This window comes from Platalea leucorodia (genome assembly GCF_965183815.1).
Source record: "Platalea leucorodia genome assembly, chromosome: 5".
NCBI classification, from domain to species: Eukaryota; Metazoa; Chordata; class Aves; order Pelecaniformes; family Threskiornithidae; genus Platalea; species Platalea leucorodia.
This window is the reverse complement of record NC_138827.1, coordinates 84,394,212-84,416,610: the sequence shown is the minus strand read 5'-3', so window position 1 is coordinate 84,416,610 and position 22,399 is coordinate 84,394,212. Positions and strand designations below refer to the sequence as shown.

Genomic DNA, 22,399 nt, shown 5'->3' with positions numbered 1-22,399 from the left:
CCAGGAGGGTCTCCGATGGGGTTCTGTCACATTCCCCATGCTCCTAGGAGAGGGGCATTGAATCCTGCTGTAGGACGAGGATGCCAGGGATGAGGTCAGCCTGTGTGGCTGCGAAGGTCCCCAAGAGGGCACAGGCAGGGGTTGCTCGTGTTTTTGTCACAGAGCAGAGGTGGCTGTGCCAGCGACCACAACGGCGACCCTGCCAAGCCCTTGCCGCTCGGGGCTCACTCATTAACCGGACAGACTTCGGAGAGCAAAGAGCAGTGAAGACCATGCATTCCCCACATTCCCAAGGATGGGGAAACTCCTCTCTCCCGCTGCCCCGGCCTTCCCCAGGCACCAGACCTGATGTCTCTCCTGCCCCCTGTCACCAGAAAGCCTGGTCCCTCCTGAGCCCGGCAGGACAGGCCTTGCTGGTCCGGGGCTTACTTGCCAGCACCTAGGATCTGCCTTGCACCCTGGCTCAGAGAGCAAGCACAGCTGCATCGATGGGGCTCCGCAGTGGGGTACCCGTGCTGCCAGCACGGAGCGGCTCAGCAGGACAAGGCAGGCGCACAGCAAGAACTACTTTTATTGGAAGATATTTGCATCTACAAAAGAGTGAAAAACAGGTGTAAAATCCACAGTAAAAAGAAGGGGCACAATGAGCCGGGCTGGTCAGCAAGACACAGTGCCTTCTCCCCGCCCCGAGGAGCAGTCAGGCACCGTTTGCTCACAGCCAGACAGCTGGGGTTTGGGATGGGGTCACAGAGCACCCCAGTTTCAAAGCACCCAACACAAGCAGGATAAGGAAGCTCAGCCTTAAACACACCTCACCACCTCCAAACCCAGCAGGGCACAACCTTTCCCTGGGGCACGGCCACATTGGGGTCCCCTTGTAGTGTGACCCTTGCGCCTCCTGAGAAGTGGCCTGGCAGCCCCCAAGGCAAATTGCCGCTATGGCCAGCCAGCTCGGGCTGCTCGCTCTCCCCTCCTTCTACCTCCTCTCCCCTCACCCAGGCACCCCACCTCCTCCTGGAGCACCCCGCTGCCCCACTGGGGTCACTGCCCCAGGCCCTCCACCCTGCACACGCAGCCCCAGCATCCTACATCCCACACACCACCTCTGCCCAGCACCACCAAGGGGCACCCACTTGCTGTAGGAAGAGGTAAAACACCCCCCTTGCCCTAGCACCCCAGCCCAAGGGCACCCCATTTCAACCCTCCAGATAGTAGGTTCCCACCCCAGCACCCCAACAGCAAGCCAGCTCTGCCCCAACCTGTCCCAGCAGCCCCCAAAGTGAAGGACACCCTTGCCCTGGGCCGGGGGACACACATAAATGCTGGTTTGGAAGTAACGCAGGGGCCTCCAGCCCCACGCAGCCCCAGGGATCAGAGGTCCCAGAAGTGCAAGGAAGCAAGTTGTGCCACACTAGGAGGGAAGGGGAAAGGGGCTGCTGCCCCGTGCTCCTAGCTGGGAAAAATGAAGCTCTTGATTCTGCTGAGATCCATGGCAGTGTGCAAGGAGCACTGCCTCAGCCCCAGGGGGTCCAGCCAGTCCTTGCGGTTTGGGGCTGCATCCCATGTGGGGCCCGCACCGGTTGAGCAGGCATGGCAGTGGAGTGCCGGAGGAACCGGGAGCACAGCAAGTCCAAAGGGGCCAGGCTGGCCGGGGGCTGTGGCGGGGGCACTATGGTTAGATCTCTCACAGGCGGTGGGTATCCTCCGGAAGGGGCCTTGCGGGGGGCTCCTGTGTTGGGCTAGATCAGGTGCCTTTGGGTAAGACAGAGCCGTCATGACGCTGCCCCACAGGTAGAGCGCAGTCGCCGTGACACCTCCGCGACGCGGCTCCTCGGTTGTCTCATTCTCCCCCAAGCAACGGGTGCCACTGGCTGGAGAGATGTCAGGCAGCTCGGGCTGGGGCTGGTCAGGGGCTGGGGCTGGCTGGGCATCCAGCTGGCAGCTGCCCTCCTCGGGGAACAGCACAGGCCGGGGGGCTGCGGGGCTGATGCTCCTCATGCACATGGACCGGTGCACCACAGTGACGGAGGCGAAGACGGCAGCAAAGCCAGTCAGGTACACTACGCCCAGGAGGCAGGCCAGCTGCAGAGAAGCCGATGGTTAGCCCAGACCCCCCAGCAGCCTCCTGCACCCAGCTGTGACCCAGCATGGCCACGCATCGACCCACCAGCCACGATGGCAAACGGCACAACCAGCACCGGGGCCGGATGCCAGGGAGCAGGCAGACATGCTGCTAACAGCGGGGGGCACACAGCCTGTTCAAATCAGGGCCTAAATACCACAAACAAAAATGCCCCAGCTGAAACCTAATGGTCCCTGTTTAAATCCCCAGCCAGCACCCCATTCCCTCCATGCCACCACCATGACCTTGCACCATGACTTGTGGGGCTGTGGGCCAGCCACAGGGCACAGACTAACCCAGCACCAGGCTGCAGTGCCTCAGGCAGCAGAGCTGCAAATCAGCATCTTCTGGCTTCTGACAGCTTCCCTTGGGAATAAACCAAGGGAATAAACCAAGCTGCTGCTTCCAGTGGAAAAGAGGGTCCTGCCCCAAACCCATGGCCTGCTGGGCCAGACGTTGTTGCAAGCAGCTGCCGCCCCATTCCCTTACCTTCACCACTTGCTGGTAGAACTGGCCCAGCACATGCTGCCACACGGACTGCTCCATGAGGACACACAGATCTGTGTAGGTGAACCAGCCACGCCACATGCCCTGCTTTTCTGCCACACTGCAGGAAAAAAAGGGGAATGGTGGATGTGGCATGGACCTTCTCCATCAAAGAAGCTTCAGCCCAGGCAGGCTTGGAGAAGAGCCTGCTCCAGGTCTATGGAAGGGAGCTGCAGAGCGGATGAAAGGCTCACCCCCAGCCCACACACCTACCGTCCTTCCAGCCAGCTCAGCACTTCAAACAGCTCCCGGGGGTCTGTGTAGAGACTCCAGTCCTGCGGGGACAGCAGTGAAACATCAGCACAGTCAGGGCAGGCCACCCAGCACCCAGACACATCCTTCTCCATTCTTTCATGGGAGCACATTGGGGAAAAGCAGAAATCCAGACTCCCCTTAACACCTCCTTTCCCCCGCCTTGTGAACTACTTGGCTGCAGTGACAGCCCCACTTACAATGGCGCTCAGGAAGTTCATCTCCAGTGTGTTCATGGTCTGGACGTCCACCTTCCCTGCTGCTCCCCACTCATCGTTGAACACCTCCTCCTCCTCACCCTCGTCGTACAGGTACTTGCTAGCAACCATCTAAAAGCAGCACAAAGGACAGGACCTCAGTCCCCCTTGCACTTCTCCAGGCCTCCCTCCAACCCAGTGACCCCCCCCAGCCCACACTGCTCACCATGGAGATCAGGAAGAGGTCTGAAGATGAGATCTGTTGGAGGTATTCGGGGTTCCGGTGCCGGAGTCTCTCAATGTAAACCAGTGCCAGCATCATGGAGCAGGGCGAGATGCAAGCTTCCCTGTGGGACCAGGCAAGAGCCAACCCGAAGGTTATTTGCGTGCTACAAACATATCAGTCACCGCAGCACAACTTGGCTGCTCCCTCCCCATGGAGGTAGTGGGGAGGTTTAGTGAACAGACAGCTAGACATGTCCCAGCCTTGCCAGCTCTGCGCTGGCTGCCCTGAGCTGCAGCAAGAGAAAGCGCAGGGGATGCAGGATGGAGAGCAGAAAGCCCTGGCTCCTGTACCCAGGCACAGCCAGCTCCGAACTGGGCAGCCCTGCCTGCAGCCAGGCACGCTGCAGGGGCTTGGCTGCTGAGAGCAGAGCCAGGGTTCAGACCTGGCTGCCCAGTGAGCTCCAGATCCAGCCAGTGCAGACTCCCAGTAACAAGAGCACCCCTGCACCCCAGAGAGCAGGACCAACCTGAAGCAGGCCTGGCTGTGTCAGGAAGCCACTGTGCCTGCTGGCCTTGCCACCCACCCCCAGCTCCTCTTTGACACTAATCAGGCCTAAGCACAAAGCCAGTGCTGGCCCAGGGGACAGCAGTGAGTCACAGGCAGGACCAGAGCTCCCAGTTCTGACACAGGACACGAAGGGACAGGTTTTGCTTCTTACCGAGATACATGAGACACGTATTTCTTCTGGAGTCTGCGGATAGGGCTGGGAGCCACTTTCTGCAGCAACTCCACAGCAATATCTAGGACAGAAAAGCATCAAAAGGGGTTAGCCCCATATGGCACAGTCTACTCCCACCCTTCCCTTTTTCCCCACAAGCCCATTGAGCCTTGGTGCTTGCTCAGCCCCCCAAGTTTGAATTAAACTATGAAGGTAGGGCAGGCCTTATCAGAAGTCAGGGATGAGGGAAGAACAAACAAATAGGCAGGACAGCCAGACCAAAGCAGGAAGAGGATGTCAGTGTCCAAGGCCCAGCAGCAGCACCAGATCCAGATTAGCATGTCTGCGTCATGGGGAGTTACCAGCAGTCAGCTGCAGAGAGAGGCTAACGCCCTCCCTTCAACCCACAAGACCTCAGGCAGCCCTTTCGGAGGCTTTCCAGGACCTGATGTCAACACCAGGTCTTCCCAGTCCTTTGCTCCCAGGTCTTCCCAGTCCTTTGCTCCCCTCCAACAAGCATCCTCCTCCAGAGCTGGTCAGCACTGGCCCAGCTTTCTCCCCAGCACAGCCCTAGTGCCCCCAAGATGACGATGGACAACACATTCATGTGAACAGGAGCCTGAAGGCACTAACAGGGTACGGAAGCAGCAATACGATATAACTGCAGCTCCTCACCTCAGCCCGTTTCCCCCCCACCCACGGACATGCCTCAGCATTCAAGCACTGAAAAGGACAGAGACTAGCGGATGCTGGCAGATGGCTTCAGCAGCTCCTGTCTCACTTCTCAGTGCGATAGGACCAGCTGGGAGCATCCCAACCAGCACTGCAGTCTGGTGCTCGGCAAGAAGTGTCTGACAGGCAACTCCAGCTCCCTTGTGCTGCTAAGCCCTTGGCTGGCAGACTTGAGAGCAGAGCTCATCCCAGCAGCCTCGCATTTCCAGCTCCCAGAGGAAGCACCACCACACCACCTCTTCTCTCCACATCCCTCCTTTTCATGTCTCTCCAGCAACTACGAGAACAGCTGCAGTCCCACAGGAATTATTTGCCTGACAGCAGCCACCAAGCTCAGAAACACACTGCTCTAAGGGACCTTCCCAGGTCATTCAAGCTAGGATCCACAGCCGGGCAGACACAGCTCCAGCTACCCACCAGCAGCTCCCACTTCTCGCACTGCTGCTCCTCTCCCTGCCCTGCTTGGCCACCCTTGTGCTGAGCAGGGACACACACACCGGCCAATGCAGAGACAGCGGCAGGGCTCTGAGGGATAGAAAGTGCATGAGATCCGCTCCCCCCGTGAGACCTTGTCCCAACACCACACCTAATCCTTCAGCTCACAAATCCAACCCATGACAACGTGTCCTGCCCTAGAGGACAAGGAGAGCAGCTGATCGCGGTCCCCATGTCACAGCCACGGCATGCTGAGGGGTGGTGACGGTGCTTCCTTTCCAGAAGGAACAAATTCACTTTTCAACATCTTTCTCCTCAGCCAGCCCCACGTTGCCTCCTGCGACTGCCCCCCAATGCCAAAGACCTTTTCCAGCTCCTCTTGCTACTCTGGACTCTCCCCACAATTGCCTCTATCTCGTCTGAAGAGCAGCGCCAAGAAGTCTCCATGTAGCAGTGGCACAGCTGCACCAAGACAGATGCCGTAGTGCTAGATCCTGGTTTTTGACAGCGGCTGATAGCAGCTGGCCAAGCAAGGCTGTAAGAGCAGATAAGCTTGCAAAGATATTCTCTGCGCATCGCTCCCGCCCCCAGCTGCTGGAGCCGAGGCATTTCCTGGGAGTGAGGCAGTCTTAATAGTTAATAGCCCTCTAGAGAGTCTTCTTCCATGAGTGTGTCCTTTGAACTCTCCACACTGGTAGCGTCCTGTGGAACAGTCCCATCTCGCACCTGGGTGTGACACCAGCCCCAAAGACGAGCCGCGCGCCTCCCTCGCGCCGCTCGCGTCAGAACTCATGACTCCCAGCAGCGCCCAGGCAGCCAGCTGCCCTGCCCGGCCCTGCTCCGGCACCACGCGCCCAGAATCCCCCTCCTCGCTTGGGGGGATCACACGCAGCCTCTCAGCGACTTCAGGCCGTTTCCCCAAAACTATTGCAAGAGTTGTGAATGCAAGCACCCTTCCCCACCTGCTCAACGCCCCCTGCAAGCTGTGCGAGCATGCAGCTAATGGAATCGCTAATGTGACCCCACTCTGAAGGCCCTCCAGCAAAACACTGCTTGCCCTTGACCGCTCCTCTCAGCTGTCACCTGCAGCAGCTCCTCAGCCTCAACCCAGCTGCATCCTTCTGCTCCCCCAAAACACTGCTGAATCAACAGGAAAAAAGGGATGCGATCCAGACAAACACGTGGCATGAACTTGTCCCCTTGCTCACAACTAGAAGTTAAATGAATTCCTCAGTACCTTGCAAAGCACAAGAAGCTGTCCAAGACACCTCTCATCAGGGACAGGGACGCAGCCTTCACTGCCAAGGAATTTCAAGCAACCTAAAGGAATCTGCACACCAGCAAGGTGCCAAAAATGCAGCAGTGGGCCAGACAGGGCAATAAAACAGAGAGCAGGAGCCATGAGGCTCTGGCGCCCTGCCCGCTGTGCTGCGCACATGGAGGAAGGCTGGGCAGGGGTGGGATTTGGCGCTGGGGAGGGAGCGGGTGACTTGTTGGTCTCAGCCCCTGGGCTACTTCCAACCCCCTTGACTCAGCATTCCCGCCTGGGGACGCCCAGCAACCCACCTGCCACGGGGCTGGAGAGATTATCCAGGCTGCAGTCTTTGTCCCAGCCATAATAGAGCCGCTTCCGCACCCTCTCGCTCAGCTGCTGGTGCCTGGGCAGGAACTGCAGGCAGACAGGAGGAACGTGAGAGAAGCCCTGAGCGCTCCCCGTACCGGGCTCTCCACCTCGGTCCGGCTTAGGGGCAGGGTGGGCCCGGTAGGGCCCCCCCCAGAGCTCGGCCAGGGGCCCGGGTGCGCGGCCGCAGGGGCCGGGGTTGAAGGAGGGAAGGCCTCGGCGGCCTGCGGAGGCGTGGGGCTGGGGACAGGCTGGGCCGGGGACCCCGGGCACCGCCAGTTCGCTCACCGTGAACTCCTGGAAGCCGCTGAGGGAGAAGGCGCCCTCCTCGTCCAGCAGCAGCCCGTCCAGCTCCATCCCGCCCGCGGCGCAGGGGCCGCCGGGTCCCCTCCGGTGGCCGCCGGGTGCCGGGCCCGCTCCGAGGCCGCAGGGCCGCGCCGAGGCCGGTGACCGGAGCCGAGGCCGCGGAGGCGCCGCCAGGCCGAGCCCTCCCGCCCGCCTTCCTCTTCCGGCGCGGGGGGGCGTGGCCTGGGGCGCGCCTGCGCGCAGCGCCCCGCCCCTCCCGCCCCCCGGGGCGCGTGCGCGGCCGGGCCCTCCCCGCCGCGGGGCGGGCTGCGCATGCGCGCGGCGCCAGCGGCCGCCGGTCCCCGTCAGGCGGTGCCGCCCGCCCGGGCCGCTGCAGCGCTCGCCGCCCCCCCCCCCCGCCATCGCCGGCGGTGACAGCGGCCCCAGTCTCCTCCCCTCCCGCAGCCATGGCGAGCGGCCGGGCCGAGGAGGCGGCGGCGGCGGCGGCCGAGGAGGAGGAGGAGGAGGCGGCGGCAGCGGCGGCGGAGCGGCTGGCGGCGGCGCTGCGGCAGCGGCTGCGGGGCTGGGAGGCGGCGCTGGCGGCGGCGCAGCGGTTGTTGGTGTGGGAGAGGCCGCTGCACAGCCTGGTCACCGCCGCCGCGCTCGGCGGGGCCCTCTGGTGAGCCGGGGCGGGGGTAGGCCGCGGGGCGGCGGGGGGCCGGGCCGGCAGCGGGGCCCGGCCCCGCCGAGGCCGGGCGGGCGGCTCCGGCAGCGGCCGGGCGGCTGTCGGGGTGCTGCTCCTCCAGCCCTCGGCGGCGGCAGTGGCCGGCGGCCGCCCGGCAGCCCTGCGGGTGGGTGGCGGCCCCCCCGGGCGCCCCCGGCCTGTGTTGCCGCAGCAGGGCCAGGGCGGCCGCAGCCCCTAACGCCGCGGGTGCGCTTCGCCGCGGGCCACCGCGCTGTTTTCCTCCGACCAGCACCAACAGGCCCCTCCCCACGGGGAGAAAGTGCCAAGAGCTCGGGCGGGATTTGCCCCCGCGATAATAAAAGGCGGCTGGGCCCAACTGGAGGCTCGCCCAGGCACGTTTCTGGTTAATTTTTGCATCCGCGCTTTATCGGTTCGCTTCACCCCCTAATCACGGTCGCTAAGCCCCGTGGCCTCCTGCAGCGGCAGGCTGCCGTGCGGCGTTTTATTTAAGCTCTTCTGCTCGTTAATCTTTTCCTGGAGGGTGCCGATGTTTTGCATGGAGGCTGCGGCCGCTGGGTTTGGGCGTGAGCGTATTCCCCCTGCCCTGCCTTCCCTTCTCCTCTGCCTCTCAGGCAGGGCAGCCGCCCCAGGAGCCGGGAGTGTGAGTGGCAGAGCCCAGCTGTGGATGGGAATGAAAAACATCCTGTTTGTTTGTGTAAACAGTGAGTCAGTTTTACTGGCAAAAACGCTCTCAGCCAGCGGCTTTCCCAGCAGGAAAGGTCAAAACTGGCCGGGTAAAGAGTTAAAACATTGGTTGCAGATGAGATAGGAAGGGACAGACTCTGAAGTCAGAGAAGGGGAAAGTATGTGACCATACAGCTTTGAAGTCACCCTGAGGAGGCTGCTTACGTTCTGTTCCTGCATCCATATGATTATCAGAGGCGTATGTGGTAGCCGGGTACATAAATGGTTTCGGACTCCTTTACCAGCTGGAAAGGTCTGAACGCAGAGCCCTGAAGTTAGTGGGAGGGGGAGAGGCATGCCATGAGATGGCAGGGCTGGTAGACAATGATGGCTAAGGGACTGTGCATAAAAAGGCCAAAAGGAACAAAGAGTGCCCAGAATATGGGACAGCAGAGAGAGATTTAAATATCATGGAGGGGGAGGGATTATTTACAGTCCCATGGAGGATTCAGCCGGCATCCTTCAACTGCAATCCATAAATGAGGCGGAATAGGAGGAAATTCTTCCAGAGCTGACGTGTTAAGCTACAGAATTGTTGTCCCATGAGAATGGATAAAAACATTGTTGTTTAGGTCATTACAGGTCCTGTAAGCCCTTGGAAAGCGTGCGGCTTTCGTTCTGTGCTGCCCAGTGAGACAGATCTCTCTTCCAAGTCCTTTGCCTCTGACTGTGGCTCGGTGGGGAGTGCAGCCCTTCCCTGCGCTGCACGGCGAGATGCTCTCTGACTCTGATCAGTTTGGTTCATTTGAGATTAGTTATTGGCAAATATCTGCTGAAGAGGAGCAAGGTGAAATAGCGGAGCGGCTCTTCCTTTCTGGAGAGGAGTTTTCATTAAAGGAGAGAGGGTGGATGCATTTTCCCAGCAGTTGTTTCTGGAGAGACTTAAAAAGAGCTCCTCTGAGCTGGAGGGGAGTGCTGAGGCTCTTTTTCGGAGGAAAGGAGGAATGCAGACAGCCGCTGCTGGCACAAGCGCCACCCTGGGACCTTTGCTGTTGAATCTATATGGAGTGGGGAGATAAACTCTTTGATGGTGGGATTGCGTGTCTATGTGTGAGTAGTATTGTGTGAGCTGGTGTTTGGCTCAAGCCAATGTGTTGTTGAGGGACATGAAAGGTTTTGCGATAGAGTCAAGTGAGCAACGAAAGCATTTAAGTGCTAGGCCCTGATTAAATGGGGAGAGGTTTGTGATAGAAATACGGGAATCTAGAAGCAGGTGCAGAATGCGTTTTGGTGCTACTTGTGGGTGGTGCTGGACCTTGTGATCACAAATAGGATGTAAGTTTTCAGCAAACAGGCTGATTCTCAACCAGTCTTCTGCTACAGCAATCTGTATTTATGTTATTTAGAGCCTCCACCTTGAGGATTCAGAGGTACTTGTACTCATACAAGGGAGCATTAGCCTTGTTTTACAACCGAAGGAGTTGCTCAGGAGCAGGGGAGGAGGGCACTGGGAGACGGCAGGTAGTCAGCTGCCTGGTGGTGGGCAAAGGCGCCATTTGAGAACGTGCTGTGGTGGGGGTGGGCATCTGTGGAATACAATGCTTTCTGCAGTGGCCGGTAGCAGTCGGATGTTTCTGCTTGCCGTACTCTGAGCTGTATCTGTTTGCTCATCTAGAGCAGTAACTTACTGCCTTTTTCCTGCGTAACAATTTCTCCTTTGGTTTCTAGGTTGTTTTCCTCCACCTCCCTGAGACCCCTCTTTCTCCTCAGCATGTCCCTTCTTGGCATCCTCTTGCTGGAGAGGTGGAAGCCCAGGTTCCTGTTTGATTTCTCAGGTACGTGATGAGTAGCACTGTAGCCAGTGACACAGTTCTAGTGTTACCAGCTGCTGGGCTCTGGCCACAGCCAGTCCTTGCCTGGCTCTCTCATAGGTCACGTAAGCCTTGTTCCTACTGTAACCGCAGGCTTTGGTGTTGGTGCTGCCTCTTGCCTATTTGTGTCAGAGTATGTATCAGAGGATGTATCCTAATACTCTGGGCATGGGGAGAATTGCTCCTGGTGCTGAGAAGTTCTGGGAGTAGCTCGTTTTGAGAGTGACTAAGGGGGCCCAGCTAGCTTGTCAGGGAAGCTGGTGACAGGGATGATGCAGTGTTTCTGCTCTGTCCTTTCTCTCCTGCAAATGTCATGGTGAAAAGATCCTTCCCAGGTCTGAGCATATATGGCCAGCTGAGCTGGGGGAAGGAAACGGGGGGGCTGAAGCGTACTGGTTTTAGTTAAGTGCAGCGTGGGCTTGTGCCCTGAAAGAGGCAGAGCAGATGAGAGCCACTTCTCCTTGCGGCAGGTAGCAGAGTGGATGATGAGGTCTGACAGCAGGGACAGTTAGTGTATTGTACCCGTACTGAGCAGCATCTGGTTTCCAGCTAATCAGTGAGTCTGATCACTTGGCTTATCTTTCCCATTTACTGAAGGGTCTTTGCCAACATTAGACACAAAAGCAACAAGAGGAATAGCCTCATAACGATGATAGGCATGGATTGGCTGCTGTCTGCTTTGAGTGCCTCCTTCATTGGAGTTTATTAAATGACTGGACCCAGACCTGCCTCCTGCATCTACTGCTGCTGTTCAAAGGCAGCTTGGGGCCCTCCATCCCTGCCCCCCTACTCTAGGGAGGCTTTCTGAATGAAAGCCCCTCTATATGTGTGTTTGTAAGGTGCCCTTTATTTGACCTAAAAGGGTACTGACTTAAAGGGTGCTTTCACAGAAGGTCTGATAAGATTAGATATGTTTCAGCTGTAGTCTTGAAACTGTTTGCTTTGTGTGGTTCAGGTAACTAGGCAGCCAAACTGGACTGGCCAATTTAATTTCCTGCTTATTCACATAGTTTTTTTAAGGGAATAGTTTAAAGCCAACCCAAAACATCTCACTTGAAACATGCCCAGAAATGCAAAAGCCTTGTGTCCAGTACAGAATAGTGTCATTGACGCAGGTGGGGGTAGAAGCGCTCCAGCAAGTACCAGGCCTGTAAAAGTTATGTTATCACAGAAGAAATAGGAAATCCCTACTGATATCAATTTATATGATACAGAGCAGTGAGAAATAAAAAAAAAAAAAAAAAAAAAAACAAAAAAAAACAAAAACCAAAACAACACACCAGGGGTTAGACTGATCCTGTGTCATCAGCTCTGCAAGAAGTCAGTGCACATCCTACTGAGCCGCTCCTCAGTGGTGTTCTTCCCCATATTTCGCTCCTTGCTGCTTCTCTGCTGCTGACAGCAAAGAACAGGGACACCTTTCTGATGTGCCTGGTTAGGTCACAGCCCTGATTTCGACATGGTCCATTGGACCGTGTTTCCTCAGCCTCTGCAAGGAAGGAGTGGTGCTCTGCGTTCCTGAGGGGCCTCCTGTTGAATTGGCACTGCTGAATACTTAGGGGTTCTTGTGTGGCTCTTGCTTCCCGCTGAAGCAGAGTTGCAGCTCTGTGGCTTTCCTCCTCAGTGCTTCCTGTAAGCCTTTCCTGGAGATTTTGGAAGTAGGTCAGTACCACACCTTCAAGAGTCAGCACGTATATACACAAACCTCAGCTTGTGGCAGTTCTGTATGTCTCGGGTGACTGCTTACAACATCACTTCTGAAGGAATGCTAAAACCTCAGCGTGTATTTTGCAGTTACTCACACACTGTGATCAGGGATGCGCTAACATCAGCGAGATGCACAACCTTTTTAGGTCCCGTCAGAAGGGACTGCATATTTTCAGCTCCCACGCAGGGTATTCTCTCCATATGTAACCACCTCTACGTAGGATTCCACTTAAATATTATTTAAGGACTTAGGAGGCACCCCCACTTTCTCCTGAAATGGGTATCAAGTAGGGATGTTTTCTGTACCGTTGTTTGGCAACTTGTGTTTTGGTCAGTGTAGGGGAGTGTAGCATGGAAGAGCTTTAGCAAAGCCTGCATTGCAATTGAATGCCGGTACTCCTTAAAAAGGACCCCTGCTTTCTAGCTAAAGTTTACGCACAGATGAAGAATGCCTCGTGGGGAAGCGTTGAAAACCTGTAAGAGCCAAGGAATCCATCAACGATAATTTGTCAGTACCAACATGGAACGTAAACTCTTGTGCGGCTGACCGGTCTCCCAGAAGAGTCTGGTGTATGTCAAGTGGTTTGTATTAATCCACAATCCAGTGTGAAATGGTGACGGCAAGATTTCAGCCGGTTATTGATGATCTGAGGCTGGCTGTGGGTGTCCTGCTTGCTGGCTTAGTTGTACCAGTGCTAGACAGTGTTGCAGCACAGGTTGGAGTTAAGCCTTACCTAAGTGAACGTTTCCTCTCAGAAATGCTCTAGGTTTTTTGTGGTTGGGCTGTTCCTCCAACTGGTGTAAGACTCCAGTGCTTTGGGATGGACAGCAGGCAGGGTACTCTACTACAGGAAGCAAGATACTGTTGATTTTAAAGACAGCTTGTGTTTTGCCAGATAGTTGAAGTCACGTGAACACTCTGCAGCCTGCTGAAATGTTCTGCAGCTCCCCAAAGTGTCTCTGAAACCTTCAGAAGCAACCGAGAAGAATTGTTTCACTCCCTCTGCTGGCATATTTTGGATGGCTTGGATTACTGCAGCCAGTCGGAGAGGAGTGGGGTTCCTGTGCCATCCCGCTTACGGTGTTGCTGGCACATCTGTTCCCCAGAGTACGGCGAGCATCCCATCACCTCGTTTGGTAGCTGGTACAACCAGTATAGCCAGCCGTCACGGAGGGGCCAGTGCCAAATGTAATTTATTTGGTGATTTAGTGCAGGTAATAGACGAAGCTTTGAGATATAGCTGGATGTCTGCATGCTGCGATTAAGCAGCTTTAGATTCCTGAGCACAATAACAAAATACAGCAACGGCAGTTGTGCGAGAGAAGCAACCGCCCCGTGGTGGGTGGAGCTGCATCCATAATATTCACTTCACACCCCGAGCTCCCTTCGTGAGCAGTGCTTGCCAGCTGCTGTGCCAAACGGAGAGCAGTTGACTCCTCTTGTCAAGCCCGATTACTGGAAATCTGGGTCACGCTCTCAAAGAATCGCCTCCTCCCCTGGGCGGATGGCCTCCCGCTCCGCTGCGCAAGCCGGCTGCTGCGGTGCCTGCGGCGGTAGGAGGGGTCTGACACGCTTGGCCCAACGTCCTGCGTCTTGGGAGAACGGTGGCAAGGCTGCTGCAAGCGGTTGCTCTCTTCTGTGGCTGGAACTGGAGTCTGAAGCCTCACTGGGCGTTGGCAGTGACGGATGTTCACCTCTTCTCTGCGTTTCCCTGGGGGAGGCATTGCCGCTCTTGGGCTTTGCGTCTGGCTGATGACTCCAAGAAAGATTCAAACCCCTTTTTGCTGAGGTTGCATTTTTAAGCCCGTTTCCAACAAGTAGCCCGGACTTTGAACATAAACTCCCCACCTTTATTTTAGTCCTGTTCACATGGTGACGTGCAGTGTGGGGGATAGGGTCCCACTGATTTTTGGAACCTCTTGGATGGCCTGAACCAAGTTTGCTGTTGGCCAGACAGCATCACAGTTGTATCTGTCCCCACCAGCTTTAGGACATTAGGCGGACAGGTAGAGGAGGGTAGACCTCAAGGGGCCTTTACAGCATGATCAGGGCATGTTAAACACAAGGGACTTAGAGAGACTCTGTTGCTGCAAGAGCTTTGGTTGAGCCCTGTGCATCCCCAGACACCAGTCAGCTAGCCAGGACACCCAAATCCGTGGGCAGCCAGGCTCATGAGTTCCAGTTGTCATAGAAATATTTGGGTTTTTTTCCCTCTATGTATCTAAAAGCAGAGCATAATCGTATATGAGCTCTGCCATTGAAACACTTCTCCTCCCTTCAGTACTGCATGGAGTAAGTCCCTGTTTGATCATCACTGGGTTGGGTGCAGAGAGGAACGGGAGAAGCTTTCCCTTGCTCTTATCCAGACTGCCAGACCTTAGGAGCGTAGTTATATCTGTGCCTGGCACAAAGGGCTGTCAGGGGGTATAAAAGAGCCCTGAAATTAGGTAATTATACACAAGACTGCTATTTGTTACTTAATTCCGTGCGAAAGGACAGAGACAGCAGGGAGGTCTCTGGCATTTGTACACAGCATCCTGCCAGGGACTGTGATCTGGACTGGTCAGTGGGAAGCGCGGCTCAGACCTGCTGGTGCCATGATGAGCTCCGAGGTGGGAGCTGAAGCTTTCCCCAGCTCAGCCCTCTGTGCATGGCAAGGGCTAGGCAGCTGCCCTGGGGATGGCACTGCCCGGACGCGTGGGACACCGGGGCAAGCTGTGCAGTCCCTGCAGCCGAGAGCCCACATGCTAGCGGCAGGGTGCACCTCGGATAACAAGTGTCGTCCCACGTGTTTGTCAACACAGGTTGCAAGTGTGCTGGGGCACCCTGAGACCAGTGCTCTGACTGCTCCAAGTCTCCAGGCGTGCTTCACTGAAGCCTGCACAGCTCAAACTCCAAGCCAGTGATTCCTGCTTGCATGAGAGCATGAAGAAGGTCCCCAGGGTGCATCCCTAGCTAAGGATGATACATCTCCAGCTCTGCTCTGTTCAAGTGGTAAAAATGTCAGGTTGTGTTTTTCACTTGGCTGACTAATCTGCTGTCTTCTCTCTACAGCACAGCCGTCGGAGGAGCCGGGAGGGGAGAGGTAAGCTCACTGATGTGTTCCTTGGTGAGAGGGGAGAGTGGGCAAGCCTTAATTCAGTGTGGTGATCTCACCTGCCCTTTTTGCTGTTGTCGATAGACTGCATGGCTCCTGCTGTGAAACATTGGTAGCGGTTTCTCCTGCACTGGGAGCTGCTTATCAGCTCAGGAGCTGGTTTTAGACTCTGGGGAAAGCTAATGTTCTTTCAGTAGCAATAAAGCTCAAGTGCTTCTGATGTTAGGAACTCTCGAGTTTCTTCCCTGGATCTATTCTGGACTATTTTAAGAATCCTCCATAGAGAAGGAAATCCCCAAGACTGACTTTTGCAGGTCATATGTGCTGTCTGTGGTGGCGTAGCTTGCATCCCGTGCTTGGCCATGGTTATAGGTCTGAGCACCACGCTCTGGCTACCTCGGACTCGGTGCCAGAGGAGGCCACGTGACTAGTCGCACCTCCAGCGCTTCTGTCTGCCTGGCTTTGAGTAAACCGCTTTGCGTCTTGGGCCTGTGGCACAGGGATGCTGTGGCATGGTGTCTGCTGCTGCTGCTTGGCTCAGGTGTCTCTCGGCTGTCTTCCTGATGAAAGGAAAAAAGTATCTCCAAATCGAGCGCCTTCCATAGTTCAGTTGAAGATGCAGTCAGTATTGTCAAGCCTTTGGCAGGGATCTCCGCTTCCCAGTGCAGCTGTTCCCCCCCGACAAAACAGACCATGTTCAAAGATTGTCTTCTTGCTCTTGTCTGTCTCTAGTGAGGGGGTGACTTCAGGGGCACAACCTCACCTGCTCAGTGTCCCTGAGCTGTGCCACTGTCTGGCAGAGAGCTGGGTCACCTTCAGGCTGTACCTGCAGGAACTGCTACAGTACAAGAGGCAAAATCCTGCCAAGGTAAGCTGGAGATACCTACTCTTCTGTGCAGGGGCTTTTCTTTCCATTACTAGTGGCCTAGGAGATGGAATAATGTCAAATCAATATTTTTACATTTGCTATCCCTGTTTAACATTTGCTGTTCATTCCTTTCAGACTTTGTGCCATGGGAAGCTTAAATAATGAGTAATTTGCTTCCAGTATTTGTAAACTGGAGCTGAACTTAACCCCTTCTGTGAATGGCTAGCTAAACTTAGTTTTATTTCTTAGCGTGCAAAGGAAGGTCTTAGATTGGGAGTGGGGAGAAAAAAGGGGAGCCTACAGTCTCTGCCTCTTTCACAGGCTCCATTCAACCCTTTAAGCTGGTCTTACATATTTTGCTAGCCAAGTCCAAATGCAGCGGTGTTTTTGAGTGCATGGGAACTTGTCATAAACCATGTTCTGATGGCTGACGTGTTTCTAGACAGGGTTCTAGAAAGGGTTGGAAAGGGTTTCTAGACAGGAGTTGCCTCAGCATCACAAACAGTAGGACAGACCAGCCAGTAGGATTGTTATCAGGCTTGCTGGCATCCAGTGTGCCGAAAGGAGTGGGTTTCTATCACTGCTGATTACTCCTCTTCCGTTAAAACACTGTCCAAACTATAGAGAGTAGGAGACCAGGACCAAGATGCCCATAAAGCCTGAATTCATTGGGAGCAAAGCCCTTAGAGGGCCCTAGCTTTTGTAGACCCTTTCCGTTGCGAATGAAACTCTTCGTTGCTGGATTTAGTTGATATTTGAACCCATGCCCTGGCTTGCAGGGTGCATGTTCTCACTTCTCCCCCTCCCCAGGAGAATGCAGGGCAAGCCCTCAGGGCTGCACCATTATACTTCCACTTTTTCCAGAGGAAGAAGGTCCTGGTCCGGTGGGAGCCTGGGTTCTGCTAATGCTTCTGCCGGCTGGTTTATTGCGTAGCAGTGGCACAGCATCTGGTGACTCCATAACAGCTTCCTGTCTCTGTCAGGACAGTACAGGCTTCTCTTCAAGTGCTGAGCTCTTCAGGGGAGATGTACTCTAAAATGGCAATTTGCAATATACCGTCCTAGCCTCAGGGAACATCATTTACTTCATAAAGAACTGTCTGATAAAGTTTTGATTCATTTTACTGGGGTCTTGGGTTACCTTGGTCTTCCTGCGCTTGAACCTCTAATGCTTACAGCTTAACCCAACCAAGCTGAGTTGTGATTGTCAGCATCTGAATGTACTCAGTGCAAAGCTGGTGTGCTGACTTTGTTAGGATCATCCCTCGTTTTGCTCTAACTGGGTTTCCCGCACTGGTTGCATAGATGTATCTCTGCCTCTTGTCACTTCTGTTTGTTCCTCTCTCTTCCTTCAGTTCTGCATGAGTGTCTGTTCAGGCTGCCTGATTCTGGCTGTAGTTGGACACTATGTTCCAGGCATAATGATCTCCTACATCATTTGTGAGTATGAGCAGCTCTCTTGTCTTACTTAAGCTGAAACATGACCTAACTGTGCTATTGATAAGCTGGTAGAAGCATATTTGTGGTTTTCTTGAGGGGGTCTGTGCTAGATTATTAATCAATACAGGCAACGTGACCTGGGAAGTTTCTTACTTTAAGTGCATGCATGCAGTACAACTGCAAAATCAGGAGAGGGAGCCGTCGCTAAAACATTGCTTTCCTCTTCTACCCATGGCTGGGGCTGTGCTGTGAGGTCCCAGAGAAGCAGAAACCTGCAGTCTCTCAGTTCCTAGAGTGGGCAAATCCATATCGAGAGAGTTGTTAAAGAAGCTGCATGTTTAGCAAATAAGACCTTTTTCACTGCATCGTGAGTCCCTGCTAACTCTGAAGACTGTTCAGGTGGTCTGCTGCTAGCGCATCTACATATGAGCTCTGTGCTGCTACCCTTATAAAAGGTTTGGTGATTTTTAGTTTTAATAACCTCATTTCAGGGCCTCTATTGCATGTTGGGGCTGCGATGCAGTGGCTGAAGAGGAGGGCTTGCGCTTCATCTTAACATAAATCCACATCCTAACAGAGATCTGTTAGGAAAACCTGATTAATCAAGCAGCTTTGGAATGAGCAAGAATAGCCATGGATGAGGATTTTAGGCCAAGTCAGATGGGAAAGCAAATGCCATTCAACTGGGCTTCCCTTCATGCAGAGTTTCTTGCTGGCGCCCCGTAAAGGGCTGGGTTGTGCTCGGCCTGTCTCACACTCCCCGCGTCCTGTGTTCACAGTGCTCAGCATTCTGCTCTGGCCTCTGGTGGTCTACCACGAGCTGATCCAGAGGATGTACACGCGTTTGGAGCCTGTCCTGATGAAACTGGACTACAGTATGAAGGCAGAGACGCTGCACCACAAGCATGAGAAAAAGAGTAAGGACCCAACTTCGCTCTGATGTTTTCTGGTGCCGTACTCCCAGGGTGGAGCCTTAGCAAAGGGACCATGGGTGAGCAGGCCTGCCAACGCTGTGTGGTGAAAGGCTGCAGCAGAGCAGGGGAAAACAGACCGAAACCTGAGGGTTATGGGGAGAGCAACTGGGCAGGTGATCCTGGGAATGGCAAACGAGAGCAACAGATTACAATTGTCTCTGGGAACCTCGGGCTTCTTGGAAACCTGTGCAGTGTCACAGGGTAGTAGAAGTAGTGGGAAGGTGGTGCATAAAGGCATAAAATTCCTTCAGTCTCATGTAAAGCCTTTCTTCTCTTTCTCATAGAACGACAAGGGAAGAGTGAGCCTGCAGCAGGTGATGAGCCAACAGCAGAGACGGAGAGTGAGAGTGAGGCAGAGCTGTCGGGCTTCTCCCCAGTGGTAAGAGCATGAAGAGCTGTGCAGGAACCAGTCCCTCCTCTCTGGTCCGTAGCAGCTTGAGAGCTGAGGGGTGGTCTGAGTACAGCTGCATTGATAACGAGCAGCAGAGCAACAAGTCACTTTGCAGAATCCTAAGGGGAGAAGGGTATTAGTTGTATTAGTTTGATGAAGGCTGTTGTCTCCAATCTGGGTGTTGAGAATTCAGTGCCACAGGGCTGGTGATGCAGCAGCTGGACAGGGCGAGCCATGCTCCGGCCTCCTGCTGACCTGTGGAATTGCTTTGATAGCTATGCTTCATGCTCAGAGAATGCAAGTCTCTCCTAAAGAAATCAGCTGTCCTGGTGTCATGTACAGAGGCTCCTCACCACCGGAAAAGGGAGATGAGCAGCACTGGTGTCTCTTACACAATTCCCTGCTCTCAGTCAGACTGAGTGGGACCTTTCTATATGTGCACCACAGAAATGGACCAAGTGTCTTCCTTTACAGAAGCTCTGGGCATGTAGCTGGGCTGTGAGATGGGAAGCTTCAGCTTCCAAAGGAATGCAGATGCTTGAACTGCAGGCTTCATTGGGCCCAGCGTAACTGCAAAAGGGAAGGGGTGTTTTGCTCCTTGGTGATCCCAGGAGAGGAAGAAGGATCAAAGCCTTCTGAGACTCCTACAGGCTGATCCCATCTTGTGCTGGCTCTTTTGGGTTCTTCGCTGAGGGCAGAAAAAGCTTCAGGCAGTGAATTATTGCAGGAAAGCCAGTGAGCTGAGACTGTCCTTCCCTGGCAGTTCAATGAGCTCTTTGCCCAGCCCCGTCCTGCTTTCGTACTGTCCCTGTGCAGCAGAGTCTCTCCAGCAAAGCATTTCTGCCAGGAAGCTCTGGTCTGTGCGGAGGTGCCTGTAGGCAGTGCTGGTAGTCAGACACCCAGGAATTTGTCCCTCTGCCTTCATCCCATGCAGGTGGATGTGAAAAAGACTGCCCTGGCGCTGTCAATCACTGATTCTGAGCTCTCTGATGAGGAGGCTTCCATCCTGGAGAGTGGGGGCTTTTCTGTCTCAAGGGCTACCACCCCACAGCTGACGGATGTTTCTGAAGGTACGTGACAGGACACTTTGCTGCCTTCCTGACCCTGAGCGTTTTGTCCCAGAAAAGCTGTCCCTCCAAGCACGGGGAGAGAACCTAGCTATTTGTAGGGGGAAGAGCATTCAAAGGAGGAAGGGGTAATAGCAGTGCAGCGTGCCTGGCTTCGTGGCTGATGAGGAGCTGGTCCTGAGTGGACATCTGCCTCTGATTACTGCCCCACAAGACAATGTTCTCTTGTCTCTCCTGGAAGGGAGCAAGGCCATCCACCAAGTCTCGCAGAAATAATTGCATGGTATAGTCACGCCCATATATGATGCTGGGTGAAACGAGTCAGACACCCTGCCCTGTCAGACTGGCAAGCTCAGAGAAAGACTGGTTCATGGTGAGAAATGTGAAGGTAACCACTCGGATGTGGTCACTTGAGTGTCCAGGGAGGACCAGGCAGGTGATGTGCTGTAAGCACAATTTTCCTGACCCTGTGGGTTTTAGTGGAGGGCTCTAGATGCAGAGAGTGTGAGCTGGAGAAGGAAGTCCTCTGTGAGCACAGAGCACGTAGAACAGGCTGAGAAAAGGGACGCTCCAGGTGAGTCGTGCCACTGGGAGAAGGGAATAACTGCAGACCCCTTCCTGCTGTGCTCCCAGCGCTGGGAGGATGCCCAAAAGTGAGCCCTGGTGTGTCAGCTGGGGGGAGGTGGGCGGGAGGTGTTGGTGCCCTGGGTTGAGGTGAGGGGACCTGTGCCTTAATGCTGGTGCCTTTCAGACCTGGATCAGCAGAGCCTGCACAGCGAGCCGGAGGAGTCGTTTTCCAAGGACCTGGCAGAGTTTCCCTCCGTGGAAGAATATCATTCCAGAGACCTGGGACCACAGAGCGATGAAGATGCGTTTGGCGTGCCTCTGGGTCCTGAGCTTGCCCACGCTGCCCGTGAGCTGGACTCGGCAGAGGAGGCAGCCGCGGACTCTGACCTCTCCATCCTTCACCTAGCGTCTCCTCTCCATTTTGTAAATACGCACTTCAATGGGAGCGGGCAAGCGGCAGGAGGCAACGCAGAGCCAGAGACTGTCCCTGCCCCGGGCCTGGGCATCTGCATCAACACACTGAGCGAGGAGATCGTCACCACTGCCATTACCACGGCGGTGCAGAACACCCTCTCTGCCCTGCTGCGGTCCTCGGAGGCCAGCGAGGGGCCCTCCCTCTCCGAGTTCCTGCCCACTGAGCCTGAAGAGAAACTGAGCTTCCAAGCACAGCTGTCAGAGACCGAAGCGGTGGAGACAGAGACAGCGGCTTCACCGGAGGATGAGGAGGAAGCAGATGACTTTGAGCTGCTGGATCAGGGGGAGCTGGAGCAAATGGATGTAGAGCTGGGGCTTGGAGAGGAGCAGGAGGCACAAGAGTCTCCTGCCGCGCCGGCTCCCCCCTCTCCCACGCTTGCTGAGCTGCCAAAGCAAGGAGATGAGGAGGAGGCAGTGATGACAGCAGCATCTATGTCTTAGGTCTTCTTCACGCACCCCCTTTTCCTCCATTGTCACTGGAAAGAAGGAAGAACTCACGTGGTGAACGTGCAGTGGGTTTTTAGATGTTTGTGTTGACTGGGATGGAAATGCGTCAGTGTTAATGTGCTGTGTCTGGAATAACGAATCCTTTCCATCCTTCTAGAGCCCGGCCTTCGCTGGCTGAGCGGGAGATGCCCCTGCCCTGTGGCGGGGGAGGAGCCGGCTCCTAGAAGCTTTACGCCACAATCGAAACACCAACCCCAGCAAATGCTTCCTAGTAATGGTGCGGTATTTTGGTCTGTCTTCTGTTTGTCTTTTGTTTTGCACGCAGAGTACCAAGCTAGCTGTAGCTGCTGCTAATACCCACATCCCCAGTAGGACATATGCAATCTTATTTTATTGGGTTTTTAAATGGCTAAAAGTGTAAATAATTTTAACTTTCATTGGTTTTGTTTGGGGGGAGGGATGGGGTGCACAGTCAAACCTGGGTCTCGGGGGCTGGGGGAGGGTGAGGGGGCTTTGGAGGGGAGGGTAGCAGCACGGGGACAGGAGCGGATGGGCGCTGCGCGGCGAAGAGGCCCCTTCTGCGCACCGTCACTGTCTTTCACCTCGCTGCTGGCACCGGGCATGGGGTGATGCCCGGGTTGTTTCCCCTGTCGGATTTGAGCGCTGCTGCTGGGTGGCTGTGGAGATTTTGCAATCAATGAAATTCGCTCCTGGCCCTGTGCAGTACTCCGGTTTCTTCCTGCCGCCGCCTCTCCCGGGCATCCCTCGCCGTCCACGCCGCTGACCCTGCCAGCACCGGGTCGGGCACGGTGGTGTGGCACCTGAAGACTTCGAAGCGGCTTGAGGAGAGCCAGGAGCGCCCTTACACAGCGGAGGACGGGAGTTTTGTGCCTCTTTCGGGGCTGGGGAAGGGAAGGAGGGAGGGCTGGGGCGGGGCAGGGCACGGGAGGAGAGGGACGGAGGGAAACACGGAGGGGAACCCCCCGAGTCCG

General features: G+C 55.3%; 2 protein-coding genes across 3 annotated transcripts; one reads left to right on the top strand and one right to left on the bottom strand.

Moving 5' to 3' along the window:
* Positions 1-553: 553 nt before the first annotated feature.
* On the bottom strand, positions 554-7,339 carry CNPPD1 (cyclin Pas1/PHO80 domain containing 1). The gene is made up of 8 exons (XM_082313549.1): positions 7,138-7,339; positions 6,795-6,897; positions 4,062-4,143; positions 3,344-3,464; positions 3,121-3,249; positions 2,882-2,943; positions 2,612-2,729; positions 554-2,082 (listed from the first exon to the last, which is right to left on the bottom strand). The coding sequence occupies exons 1-8, from the start codon at positions 7,204-7,206 to the stop codon at positions 1,450-1,452; spliced, it is 1,317 nt and encodes a 438-aa protein (XP_082169675.1). The 5' UTR covers positions 7,207-7,339; the 3' UTR covers positions 554-1,449.
* Positions 7,340-7,550: 211 nt separating this feature from the next.
* Positions 7,551-22,344, top strand: RETREG2 (reticulophagy regulator family member 2). 2 transcript variants are annotated; one of them, XM_082314182.1, is made up of 10 exons: positions 7,551-7,813; positions 10,232-10,338; positions 15,137-15,167; positions 15,912-16,047; positions 17,403-17,487; positions 18,267-18,404; positions 18,746-18,840; positions 19,787-19,922; positions 20,671-21,684; positions 22,132-22,344. In XM_082314182.1, the coding sequence occupies exons 1-9, from the start codon at positions 7,602-7,604 to the stop codon at positions 21,399-21,401; spliced, it is 1,671 nt and encodes a 556-aa protein (XP_082170308.1). In that variant the 5' UTR covers positions 7,551-7,601; the 3' UTR covers positions 21,402-21,684; positions 22,132-22,344. The 2 variants fall into 2 exon arrangements, with proteins under 2 accessions (XP_082170308.1, XP_082170309.1); XM_082314183.1 differs by lacking the exon at positions 7,551-7,813 and adding an exon at positions 8,013-8,211.
* The last annotated feature ends 55 nt before the right edge of the window (positions 22,345-22,399 follow it).